At 40.6% G+C, this 13,421-nt stretch overlaps 1 protein-coding gene across 1 annotated transcript in view; it reads right to left on the bottom strand.

The window, feature by feature from the left end:
• Positions 1–13,421, bottom strand: part of UST (uronyl 2-sulfotransferase) — a 288,989-nt gene that overhangs the window by 133,478 nt on the left and 142,090 nt on the right. The window contains exon 4 of the mRNA XM_065401894.1: positions 886–965. Within this exon, the coding sequence (XP_065257966.1) occupies positions 886–965 (80 nt within the window). The remainder of the gene's footprint in view (positions 1–885; positions 966–13,421) is intronic.

Genomic DNA, 13,421 nt, shown 5'->3' with positions numbered 1-13,421 from the left:
GATGCTTCCTTATGGACTAGTATGTCAAGGTTCTATTGGCAATAGGTGATTTACTATACTTGTAATGTCTGGGGTCCTAGGGGCTGTGTGCATCTCCAAGTCTCACCTGAGCCAGCCACCCCTTTGGGTGTCAAGTGTGTATTTTTGCCTCACCTCCTCTGCCTCCTCTCTCCCTCCCCACCCAGTTATCCTCCTATGCTGGGAATTTCCTTCTCACTCCTGTAGAATATATACTGGGAAGCAACACCCTACCCCTGGATTATATAACTTTTGCTGCTAAAATATGCAAGAACTGTATGCTGCTCAGGAAAATTTGCAATTTCTCCTTATACACAAAGTGACTTTAATCCAGTATATTTTAACAATGGTGGCTTAAATGTCTCATAAGAATAAGAACATAAGAATGGCCATACTGGGTCACACCAAAGGTCCATCCAGCCCAGTATCCTGTCTATTGACAGTGGCCAATGCCAGGTGTCCCAGAGGGAGTGAACCTAACAGGTAATGATTAAGTGATCTCTCTCCTGCCATCCATCTCCACCCTCTGACAAACAGAGGCTAGGGAATCAACTGAAAATCTGGCAGGAACTTCATTAATATATGATACAGTACATAATTTTTTTTAAGCTGATATGTCATTAACTAAAATTACCTCTTGTAGTTAAAAGCATGCAGTGGCATGCAGGCTGATTAAAACAAATTCTATGAATATTATGTAGCAAAAGTCTTACCCTTTGACCGTATTTGTGTAGCTTCCAGCATCAAAAGAGATTTTTCGCACAGCAATGACATACATTTGTTTGAAATTGAAGAGAAGCTAAAAGTTATTTCTATTAACCCGATTAAAAGAAACAAGAAAGCCTTGTAATTGGGAAAGTGCCTTACCTTGAAAAGTTGAGGAAATGAACGTGTCTGGTGAATAAATAGGGCTGCTCAGCAGTGCTTATGTTTTTAATCAATTCCATCTAAAAAAAATTAAACAAGAATTACAACTAAATCAAAATTACCGAATTAAACCAAGTTGTGTTTTTGGACACAAATGGCAACACTCAAACACTATATAATCATTTAGTAGTTTAGACCTACTCCCAAAAAAGTCAGGCTAGGACTGCAACTCTAGGGCTTGTTACCCATGTAAAAAGGGATAGATGGCAGAGCATCATGAATCTAGCACCAATGTTACCATTGTAGCATAGGAATCAGTGTGCTATACCATGAGTTTATACAATTCCAAAAGTTAATTTCTACTCTAGACAAAGGTACAAACTAAAATCCTAATTCTAAACCTATCCAAATCTGGATCTGAATTTTGAAAATGGATCTAAACTACCTAACTACAATTCCAAAATGTGAAGTGTTTGAAATCTGCATCAGAAAATGTGGATTGAGACTATCACTGTCTTTACATAATGATAACAGTTCCTATCAGCCTATCATCACCAGATTACTGAATGGGTGGATGTCTGCTCATATATAGAAGCAGACATTTCCCATTTCTTCTTTTGTATAGCATATTTAAAATGTGAATATAATTCTACATTTGACAGAAATCTCTCTTCAAATAATGGTCTTTTGGCCTACTGCTTTCAAGACATTTTAGCAAGGGCTTTTAGAATTAAGTTCATTTATTTTTGCATTATTAAAGATAATTAAAACTTTTTTCATGTAAAACAGCTGACGTGAAAAACTGAGTATTATATATATATATTATACTCAATTTATATTAATAAATTAAAGAACAGTGCAGACTTCTAGTTCTTACAGTGATCTGGAAAATGTCAAGGGCCTGAACATGTTAAATGAAATATATGCAAAAAATTCCAAACATTCTTGTTACTCTGACTTCCTGACTTCTGCTCTCTGATTTTCTAATTGGCAACATCAAAAACTACAAGGCTGTATTAGAGAATAAAAGACACCGAACATGACTGAATTTGAAGAGCACAATAATTATAGTGGTAATTTTACAAACTGGGTAGTGGAAACTAATACACAACATAGAAACAATCCATAAAGAAAAATAGCAATGGAAGAGGAAGAATTGCTCTAAAGTTCTGCTCTAACTTGTATAAATTCATATACTAAACACAAGTAAAATCAAAATTGAGAGGTCACGAATTTAGAAGATTGTTTCCCTCAATGTTATGAAATTTTTTTCCCTTAAAACTGTATGGCATCTTACTTGCCACATGCAAAAACAGACAAATCTAGCATCAAGCCTATCATTTAACAGATCTGAAACCAATAGAGTTCTAATGAGTAATCATGCTAAAAACCAACAGAGTTTTATAGAGTTTAATATACCTATGGTCAAGAGACCATTTTCTATTAAAGTGACATCATTAAGTTATATAGGACAGTTTGAAAATCCTATAGAAAGAATTTACAGGAAAATGCAAATCTATTGTATTTTTCCATAAAGCAACTCGACCACCCACCTTCTGAAAACAGCAAGGGAGAGAAGGGCATGCATCTTTCCTTCTCTTGCTCTGGGATGAGAATTTTGGAATGACACACCTACACAGAAGTATGCCAGGCTGGAGGAGGATACCTTACTGTGGAAAATGTAAAACCCACTTTTACTAACTGATCCCCATTTTGATCTGGTGGTCCTTTGTCACTGGTTTTAATTTATAGATCACAGTCTATTGTTTCTTATCCATTATCTATTTTAGGTTTTTCTAAGATGCCTATCGCAACTGCTTCCCAAGTGTCATGCCAATCCTTATATATTACACCTAGGAGTTAGAATAAAAGAAAATAAAAATCCCTGCCCTCAAGAACTGATGTTCCCCCAGATATGTATGAGAAGCAATGATGCAGCCCTAGGGTTGTCTCATCTATCTTGTTAAGCATGGCCTTCTACTGATGGACTGTCATTCTTGCTCCACCATGTGAGAGATCAAGTCTACCTTTACTGGCTGCAGTCTACAGAGATTATAAACCCCACGGAAGGGAGAGAGAAAAGAGAGGGCTGAAAGGGAGAAAGATAAGAAAGGAGGAGAGATGCTAAGGAAAAGAAGAAGGAGAGGGGGACATGCTCGCTAATATCCTAATCTCCTACCAATGAATTCTTAAAGGGCATCAAATAGCTCTAATAACAACAGGTAATTAATCCTGGAGGCAATCCTGATGAGTCATGTGAAAATACAATGACTCACTTGACTAAACATTTTATTAATTTTTTCCCTAATAAACCACAAGCTAGAGACGCATTGCAATTGTCCAGTGTAATCATTGTTAGAGACTAGTAAAAATGCTGTGGCAAAGAATCCAGGCAAAATAACGCAGAGAACTTGACGAGTCATTTTTGAATGCATAGAACACCGACATTTTCGAACAAGAGTTACTATCTCCATCAAACAAATGTCAGCATGATACATCTGCTGGAAGGGTGGTGGCTGTATCTGTAGAAGATTGTCATAATATCATGACAATCATCATCTCATTCAGAGACTTACCTAGCTTTGAGAAAGAAACGGAAAAGAGGTTGCCATGGTTAGATCTCAGGCGTCATCTTTTTAAAAAAAAACAAAAAACTAAACTAAATTACAGGAGAAATGAAACAGCCAGAACTATATTAAAATACCAATATATCATTAAAAAATTAACTACTGATAAATATTCACTTCACCGTATCATCCTGGTGCTTAGAGTACTTGATGAAAAACATTAATTATGCACGCAACTCCCTCTTTAAAATATATTATATGACTGAGGTGAGGATGGTTGCATGCCCTATACCATATATTAATACAGGTGTCTCTTTCTCACAAGCACAAGTTTGGTAACAACAACTAGATCCACATTTTCCCACCTCAATAAAACTAGATATCACTTGACCTAAATGCCAGTCAGGCCAATGTAAGTCTCAGGAATGGAATAGCAGAGAGCGCTATAGGTCAGCAATAAAGTGGATTTGGAGAGTTGCATGCTGCTATTTGCACAGCACCTGACTGCAATGTGTCTTGTAGCAGGAGCTAATTAAAGTCAATCTCAATTTCTTGAGCTACAATAATATCCACTCACACCTGAAAACAGACACAGGATTTTGTTTTGACTTAAAGCATGTTCATATTTAGAGGCTTAAGCTACAATGGACTCATCAGCAGATGAGGATAAGCCTATAGTATGTATATGAACAAGCAAGTGTGGTAAAAGACAACAAGAAAGGGAAAGTAGGGCCCAACAGAAACAGTGCAGATTTCAATAAATGAGAAGGACATAGCAAGGAAAATTACAAAAGAGTCTACGAGAAAAACTGTTAGAAGAAAGAAGCATAAATGTGTGTGATGTTTTGGAACAAATGGGGAAGAGGAAGGAGACACTGAGGAGGAAATGAAAATGGGAGAGGGAAAGAGGGACAGACTTTGTGAAGAAAATGGAAAGAGATGGAGTAGATACTAGTGCAAGCCATCACTGAGATCCTTCCCAGGCCAGCAACAGGTAGGAGGGAGATAGGTAGGAGGGAAAAAGAGAAATGAGAGGAAAAAGTCTAGGAGGACATAGATGGAGGACACAGAAGGAAGGAGAGGAACAGTAGGACATATAGATTCTTAGAGGGGATAAATATATCAAAGGGCAGACTGGAGAAAGGGGAAGAATTAAGGGAGTGTGTTCACTATGATAAGGGACCTGAGGGAGGGTTCTACTATCTTTAGAGGGATTCATGTCCTCTCTCTGGATACTACCATGATATCTCCTGCCAGGGATTACTTTTAGCCTAGATAATGGAGATAGTTCTGAAGAGCAAATAGTTTCCCTTTGAAATGCACTAGATTACACTAAATGGTGTATACTATGGAACTAGGTTCCAGCTCACTCTTCACTTACTCCATTCAAACACAGGAGTGGAGGGAGAGGGAAGGAATGGGGAGTGGCAGGAAGTGACATCAGACCCCATGATGTCTCCAACTAATGCAGCCCTTGGCAGCACACCAGTGCTCAAGATTGGTTGCTGGCCAAAAGTGAGTACCTACTGGTATGTACAATGAATTGTACTTAAGAAAAAAATACATAAGGCAGAAGTTACTCATAGGTATCTGGAGAATTAGCAAATAAAAGCAAGCCAGCCACAACTGCCTATCTACCCTACAAGAACAACTGTGCTAGCATAAGTTCTCTGCCCTGGTTAGTGATGTCTCTGTTATAAAACAATTTATTATCTGTGTGAACAGAAAAACCTGGTTCTACAAATCTGTGAGGGAGCAGTGATTAAGCCCATAGAACAGAGTTTTAGTCTAGGACCTGACTAGCTCCTCAACCCAATGAGCAAATCAGGACCTAAATAAAAACAATGTTTATTAACATGATTTCTTGATTAGGTTCTCAACTTTAATGTTGCTGTAACAGTTTTCTGCACTGAATTTTAAACAGAACTGTCAACTACTCAAGCCCAGATCCAGATGCATATGCAAACAGCAGCCCTGGAAGTCTCAATCTATTTTTAAAGGAAGGTTTATCTTAAACCCACCAAAGCAAGATCATCAGAATGAAGGGTAAAACTCAAAGTAGACACTCCCTTCTCCTTACAGGGATGCCTCAAGTTATCATCCTCATCACAAGGAGATTTTCAGTCATGCTGTGAGAAAACCCATCAAGTCAGGATGGATCAGCATCATCAGTGCTTGAATTCAGGCTGCTGCTGCATTTTCAGCAAAAAGCCACCAGGTGGCATAGTGAAATGCTCACAAGAGAACTGGATGGGGCCCCTTTATACCCTTTAAAGAGTATATATAAATGTGGCGGAGGGCATCCAGCCATATCATTGATCAAAAACTAAAATAATTCGGACTTGAAGATAGAGGAAAATCAAGATGCACTATCAGTACTTATCAGCTCCCTTGCTCAGAGCAATTGCCTTTTGTCTTTTTATTTATAAAAAGCATGTTTTGTTCCATGAGAAACAAAATCAGTAGATAACCCTGCCTGAAGAATTTGTTTGCTGTCCAAGTGGTTTTTTAAACTGCTGTATTTCATCAGAAGTGAATTCAAGTTCAAAATGTAAAAACACTGAGGCTGGCATGACTTTCCAACAGCACAGTGGTGTCAGTTTACAATCTCCACTAATACTAATGCAAACACAGAAAGACACGCTTTCGTGCTCTCACCTTCTCTCAGAACATTTTACCTTCTTAATGTTTTAATTTCAGTCTTTTCAAAAAGCATGCGAGGTCAAGTAGATACAGGTATCTCTAGGCATTGTTTATCACTTTCATCTGCACTGCACTTCATACTTCCTTTTGGTAGAAAATTCACATCTGCTTCATCGTCACAGGAATGTGAATCAGTCTTCATTTTCATCTCTAAGATATTGAGAATTCCTTCAAAAACTTCCTAAGTGTCCATACTGCTCTGAACATTTTTCCATGGCAGGTTGTCTTTTATAAGCAGTTATTTTTTAAAATAAACTGACCTTTTATTAGTATTTTATAGTTCAAGTACATAAAAAGCTGACTATCCAAAACAAGGGGAGGGGGAATTATGTAATTTAACAGTCAGGGAAAATTGCTCTCATTGGACACCTGCAATAGTAAATCAATACACAAGTACAGTCTTGAATCAGAGTCCAAAAGGGCTAAACAAGAGATTCATCTAGGCATAGGGCCATCTACTGATGTAAAGAAAGGTTAATTAGATATTATTAGTATTACAAGAACCACACATGATATTAATGATTATTAAGATCATATGTAGCTCTTGTAATACAATTTAAATTAGAACGTCTGAACAGTCAGTATGACCTTTCTTGGGGTACCCAGGCACCTCACCAACACTTGCCCCTAGGATGAGAAAGTCTTGTCTGTGCCCGCTGTGGTTCAGGTCCCTGATTCCACAGGCCATGGGGAACACCAGCACTAACTTCCAAGCCTCTGCGGGCGTTGTGCTCTCTGTACAGGTCAGCGATAGACACACGAACCCCGAGTTCTCTGAACCTCCCTCTGGAGTGCCCAGCCCGTTCCACTGAACACCCTCAGAACTCTCATATTTGTTACTCCCACAGGAATGGTACACGCCAGTTTGCAAGAGTCAACTCCAGATCACCACTCTACTTAACACACAGCACTTACATATATAGGGAAAACAAGAATAAGCTTATCATCAAAGAACAGAGAGTCAAGTGATAGAGAGTGAGAATATTGGAAACAAATGGTTACCAATAAAACAAAATCATGACATGCTTTCTAGAGACTAAGCTTAACTAACATGGCATTCCCCTATGCCCTAGCTTACCCCAGGTCATTTCTCCAGTGGTTACAGTTTGGCTGAGACATCTTCTCATAAGATTAAGCCCACCGGCAGCTCATCCTCACAGAATGAAGGAATATGTGGAGGTTCATCTGCATCCCAGATATAGTTTCAAAAGTTCATTGTCTTATCCCTAAATAGGATAACTCCTGCTGTTTTTGTTTCTTCCTCCAGCCCCTGCAATCTATGGATTCACATTTTGCTCAGACTGTAAATAGGTATTCATTCTGAACCATATAATACTCAGTTTGCATGTGACCTGCCTGATTAAGGTAAGTGTCTCTTCTCCCCTGCCTGCCAGGAGTATATGGATCATCTTTTGGTGACCTGTCTTAATTACAGACCTAGAGAACATAATTTTCAGCATATATACATAATTCCTCACATGTTTTCCATGTATAAATCTTACAATGGTTAAGACTAAGGCTACAAGTATGTCGCGGAGGTCGCAGAAGTCACGGATTCCGTAACCTCTGTGATACTGGGGCCCCGCAACTCCCTAGCCCTTGCGGGCAGCAGGGGACCCCAGAGTTCCCAGTCGCCCTGGGCAGCAGGGGACCCCCTAACTCCTAGCCCTACGGTCATTGGTCCCTCCCAGCTCCCAGACACTGCATGCAGTGGAGCAGGATGCTGAACCCTCCTCCTTCCCCATTTTGTCAGGGATGTTTTTAGTAAAAGTCAGGGACAGGTCACAGCTTCCGTGAATTTTTGTTTATTGCCCGTGACCTGTCCCTGACGTTTACTAAAAATATCCATGACAAAATGGTAGCCTTACATATGACCAGTGTGACACAGGCTTTCAGTAAGCATCTTACATGACATTCTTTTTGTGAACCCATGGGATCCTGGTCCCCACATTCCCTCTGGCAGTTGCCATCAATAGGTCCTTGCGTGACAGACAGGTACAAACCCATCCATTTATTTCCACAACAGAGCTTGCTTAGAACCACTTAAATGTTATCTGCTTTATCTCTAATTATCCACAGGCAGAGGATAGGATGGGCAAACTTCATGGGATAGGTTAAAGAAGGCGGTGAAGAAGACCCTACTAGAGCCTGTCTTAAGTGTATGCAGTCACATAAGGTACCCAAAAGTGCTTACTATAGTGAATTAAGTTAAGCACTTGGATAAGTCTTTGCAGGATCAGGGCCTAAATATACAAGCAGAGGAAGGATGGGAGGAAGTAAGTATTATGATCTCCATTTTACAGATAGGGAACTGAAGCACAGAGATTAAGTAAATTGCCTAAAGTCACACAGGTAGCCTGTAGCACAGCCAGGATTTGAGTCCAGATCTCCTTAGTCCCAGCCCAGTACTTCACCACAAGACCATCCTTCCTTTTGCCACTAAACAGATTTAAGATTGGCACTGTTACTATACTAGATTAAAGACAGAGAAAAATTCCAGTCCACACACCTCTCTCACAAATACAGAAAATATAGCAAACATGTTGACCAACACACACTTTTCTAGGAGATCAAAGTGCCACTATTCAGCAAAATACAATGTATACATCATAAAAGATATGTAGCCATAAATTAGAATAAAAAGATACACAATGCATATCTGGGCACATCCACAACAGTTAAGCCTGAGCTCTGCAGCAACATGTCCACCACCATCTGTATTCCCTTAAATTCACAATCCAATAATCTGATAACTTCAGGGATGGAGAAGATAATATATGGGTTTGTCCTCTATAACTTGTTATTTGCTGCACAAGAAATAAATGCATAGTCTTCTCTGGTATCTTCCAACATCTTGATGGGATCATAGGCGCCGACTCCGTGGGTGCTCCACGGCTGGAGCACCCACAGGGAAAAATTGGTGGGTGCACTGCACCCACCGGCAGCCAAGCTCCCCTCTTCACCCCCCCGCCCCACCTCGCCTCCTACTCCTACTCCCCTGAGCACGCCGCATCCCCGTTTCTCTGCCTCCCTCCCAGCGCTTGCTGCCACAAAACAGCTGTTTTGTGGCACGACGTGCTCCAGGAGGGAGGGGAAGGAGCAAGAATGCGGCATGCTCAGGGGAGGAGGCGGGGAAGAGGAGGGGCTCGGGCGGGGATTTGGGGAAGGGGTTGGAATAGAGCAGTGGTTCCCAAACTGGGGTTCCTGAACCCCTGGGGGTTCCTGAAATGTTACAGGGGGTTCTCGGGAAAAAATTCCCTAATGGTGGACAGAGCTGTCGCTAGGGACCCCGGGCAGCATGGGGCCAGCAGCCTGGAGCCCCTGGACTTCCAAGAGCTAAGCAGATCAAAGCAAGCATATCTATCCCACTGAGGAGATTTAAACTTCAAGACTCCTTATAAGAAATGGAAAGGGAGGTGGATATTTTTTGCTGTTTTTAAAATTAAATAGGCAGCTAGTATTGTTTTTAAAATTATTATGAAGAACAAGTTTAAGCTTTGTTGTAACGTGTGGTGCTTTCCTGAACTACTCAAGACCTGAATGCTTGTGTAGAAGGAACTCTTTGAGTTGGCTTCTTAAATACCTTCATGCTGTTTCACATCTGATACTCCTTGATGAAACATAGGAGCCTTGTCTTATAACAGGCTTTTTCAAGTAATACAAGCTACGAAAGTGAGATCTTGGCAGAGTGTTGCCATTTTCATAATGTAATAAAAATACAGTAATGATAAATAGTAATTAATAATAAATAGTGTGTAATAATCATGTCATCAAAACAAATTTTATATTTCCAAGATCACTGCTTTTATAATTTATACTCAGGTAAAGGAGAAAATCCCTGGGAATATTCATTTTTAGGAGGGGGTTCGTGAGACTTGACATTTTAGTGAAAGGGGTTCACAGGTTGTTAAAGTTTGGGAACCACTGGAATAGAGGCAGGAAGAGGGCGAAGTTGGGGCGGGGATTTTGGGGGAGGGGTTGGAATGGGGGCGGAGAAGAAGCGAGGAAGGGGAGGGGCAGGGATGGAGTCAGGGTGAGGCCAGGGGCAGAGGGTGGTCGAGCACCCACTGGCGCCAGCAGAAGTCGGCGGCGCCTATGGATGGGAGTACAGTATGGAAAAAGATTATGTTAGTTGTAGTCCACTGTGTGTCAGCCTGAGACAAGTATTGTCAGGAAAGGAAAATGACCCTCCATTTTTTTAGCAGGGAGATGTATCACAGTATCAAAATGAAGCAGGTAACTGGGATGAAAGATAGGACTCTGCTATGAAGATTTTAGGAGAAATCTCCCAATCAATCAGTGATGAAAATCCCATGAGAAACACACACAGCAAAAGTATACAGGAACAAATGGACAATTATGGGAGACGTTTCTTCCTAACCCCAAGTGGTTGGCTTACAGACTATAGCACAATGGCTGATATTTTGTTTTTTCATACACAAAGAACGTATTTCATAATGTAATAAAAATACAGTAATGATAAATAGTAATTAATAATAAATATATTTATTTATTATTGTTATAATATTGTATGTTATGAATTGGAATGATTTTGTTTTATTTCCCATAAACTAAAAATAAAATTCTGGATGTAAGGACAGGATACAAGCAACAAAAAGCTCAGAGAAAGCATAAAAGCAATTAAGAAGCTTCCAGTTTAAAACGATGAGGTAAAATGTCCACTTATGGAAGGCTTCCATCGAAAATCTGAAGCATATGTTAAGGGGTCTGAACAGTATTCTTTTACAATTATTGAACACTATGTGAAGAGAAAATGATATTTTCCTCTAATACTGGTGGGAAACGTGACAATGTTTAAAAACTTGTGTTGTCTCCTGCAAGCAGATGAGACGGTGTACAAGGACTTAAGAAGTGGTTAAAAAGTAGGTCACAAAACCAAAACTTTCTAGGTGAAAGTTATAATTTTCATTTAAGAAACTGAATGGAAGGGAAAAAACCCTCTGGATTTCCAGCTAGTTTATAATAGCTTTCCACTACTCATTTTCATGACATAAGGAACTATGAATTAAGGAACAAATTCTGAGCACTGTTCATACAAGGGAACTGACTTTGGGAGCAGCTCTGTGTAGTTTAATGTTAGAGGCCCAAACCTCAAAAAAGTATAGGCGCTTCTCATTGAAATCAATGGCATTTAGGCATCTCTGAGGCCTGGTCTACACTGGGGGGAGAGGGGGGGAAATCGATCTAAGATATGCAACTTCAGCTACAAGAATAGCATAGCTGAAGTCAACTTATCTTAGATCGACTTAGATTGACTTACTTCATGTCCTCGCGGCGCAGGATCGCCGGCCGCCGCTCCCCCATCGACTCCGCTTCCGCCTCTCGCAGCTGTGGAGTTCTGGAGTTGACGGGAAGCGCGTTTGGGGATCGATTTATCGCGTCTAGACGAGACGCGATAAATCGATCCCCGATAGATCGATCACTACCCACCGATCCGGTAGACGTACCCTGAGGATCTGATCAGAGTCAACAAAGAAAAATGCTCACCAGACTGTGAAGACACCTTTGCCAGTGTGCCATGTTGCAGAAAAAAGACCCAGTCTCCATGTAAAGACAGGTGATGGGGTTCACTTCATCTCAGAGGACATCAGTAAAGAGATGGATCATTGTTTCCATTATGGAAGGACATTGCACCAACTGTAACTATGGAAGTGGTCAACTACCCGCTTGTCCTCCTTCACCACAGGAACGAGGAGAGCCACACGTAAAGGGTGCCTTCTATACACAGGCATGGGAAGGCGATGATGTTGGGAAAAATACTAGTCCAGAAATTGCTACTTCTAATCTCTCCATTTTCTCCTCAGTTGAAGGCTGCATATGTACATGAAACTGGAGGAATGATCTGGCCTCATAGGTTTTGGTATAATATTTATTAATACTTAGTGACAAAGAATCTGCGGTAATACATTGTGACACTACACCCCATCTTCATCATAGTAATATGATGATTATATGATTATGGCGTAATTATGATGCATTTTGTACAAGATGGGTCATGTAAGGTATCACTGGAAAAGTTATGATTTGAATATGAATAATGAATATATGGAGATATACCTATCTCAGAACTGGAAGGGACCCTGAAAGGTCATCAAGTCCAGCCCTCTGCCTTCACTAGCAGGACCAAGTACTGATTTTGCCCCAGATCCCTAAGTGGCTCCCTCAAGGATTGAACTCACAACCCTGGGTTTAGCAGGCCAATGCTCAAACCACTGAGCTATCCTCCCCTCTGATTTGCTGAACATGATTATCTTATTTGTGTGCATATCGTTTTTGTATCTGAAGTTATAAATATTGACTATGTACCTGTATTTCAAATGTAGGTATACCTGGGTGACACCCACTAGGCAAGAGGCTTCCAGTCTAGATAGCTGGTTGTGAAGGGCTATTCAAGGTAATGAGCCATTAGGGAAAACAATAGGCCTTAGGAGAAGCTTATCCCCCACCTGTGAGCCTTCCTGAGAACGCTCCAGACAGCCTGTAAGTAATGACTGCTATGACTCTGCAAGGGCATGTGACCAGCCCACTTGACTCTGGACTCCATTTTGGGTGTCTACATTTTTCCACAAACTGGTCTGGGAACTGGTTTTGGAACAAAGGGTTCCCGCCATTTGCTAAAGCTATATAAGGCAGGGAGTGACATCATCTGTTGTTCTTCACTGCCCCACACCTCAACACCTGAGAGAAGCTTCTAAGGAAAAGGACTTGGAATGGGGGTGGGGATCCAAAGCTGCAAAGCAAGTGCAGGTTGTGCCTTGAGAATCTGCAAGCCTGCTTGTATCGTCAGTCAGGATGAGAGATTGTTAATTCAAATCCTATCCTTCTAGTATGTTAAATTTAGTTGGTGTTTTTGTTTCTTTACTCGGTAATCTGCTTTCATCTGTTCGCTATCACTTATAATCACTTAAAATCTATCTTTTTGTAGTTAATAAATTTATTTTCTATTTTAAATCTAAACCAGTAAGTTTGGAGTGAAGTGCTTAGGAATCTAAGCTCAAGGGGCAGGGGCTGTTGCATTTCCTTTCCACATTGAGGGAGGGGGCGAACTCTATGATCTTACACTGTACAGTTCCCTGTGCAGTGAAAGATGGTATAATTTTGGATTTATACTCCAGGGGAGGTGCGCGCCTGGGGAGCTGAGAAATTGGCTGGTGTCTGTTTGCACTCAGGTAGCCCAGTTTGGATGAGTGGTGCAACCTGCTGTGGTGTTGGGTGATAACAGAGCCTGGGTGAGGCTAGCTGTGT

The sequence above is a fragment of the Emys orbicularis genome, chromosome 3 (genome assembly GCF_028017835.1).
Source record: "Emys orbicularis isolate rEmyOrb1 chromosome 3, rEmyOrb1.hap1, whole genome shotgun sequence".
NCBI classification, from domain to species: domain Eukaryota; kingdom Metazoa; phylum Chordata; order Testudines; family Emydidae; genus Emys; species Emys orbicularis.
Note: the sequence above shows the minus strand (reverse complement) of the source record. Positions and strands in the feature narration are given on the sequence as shown.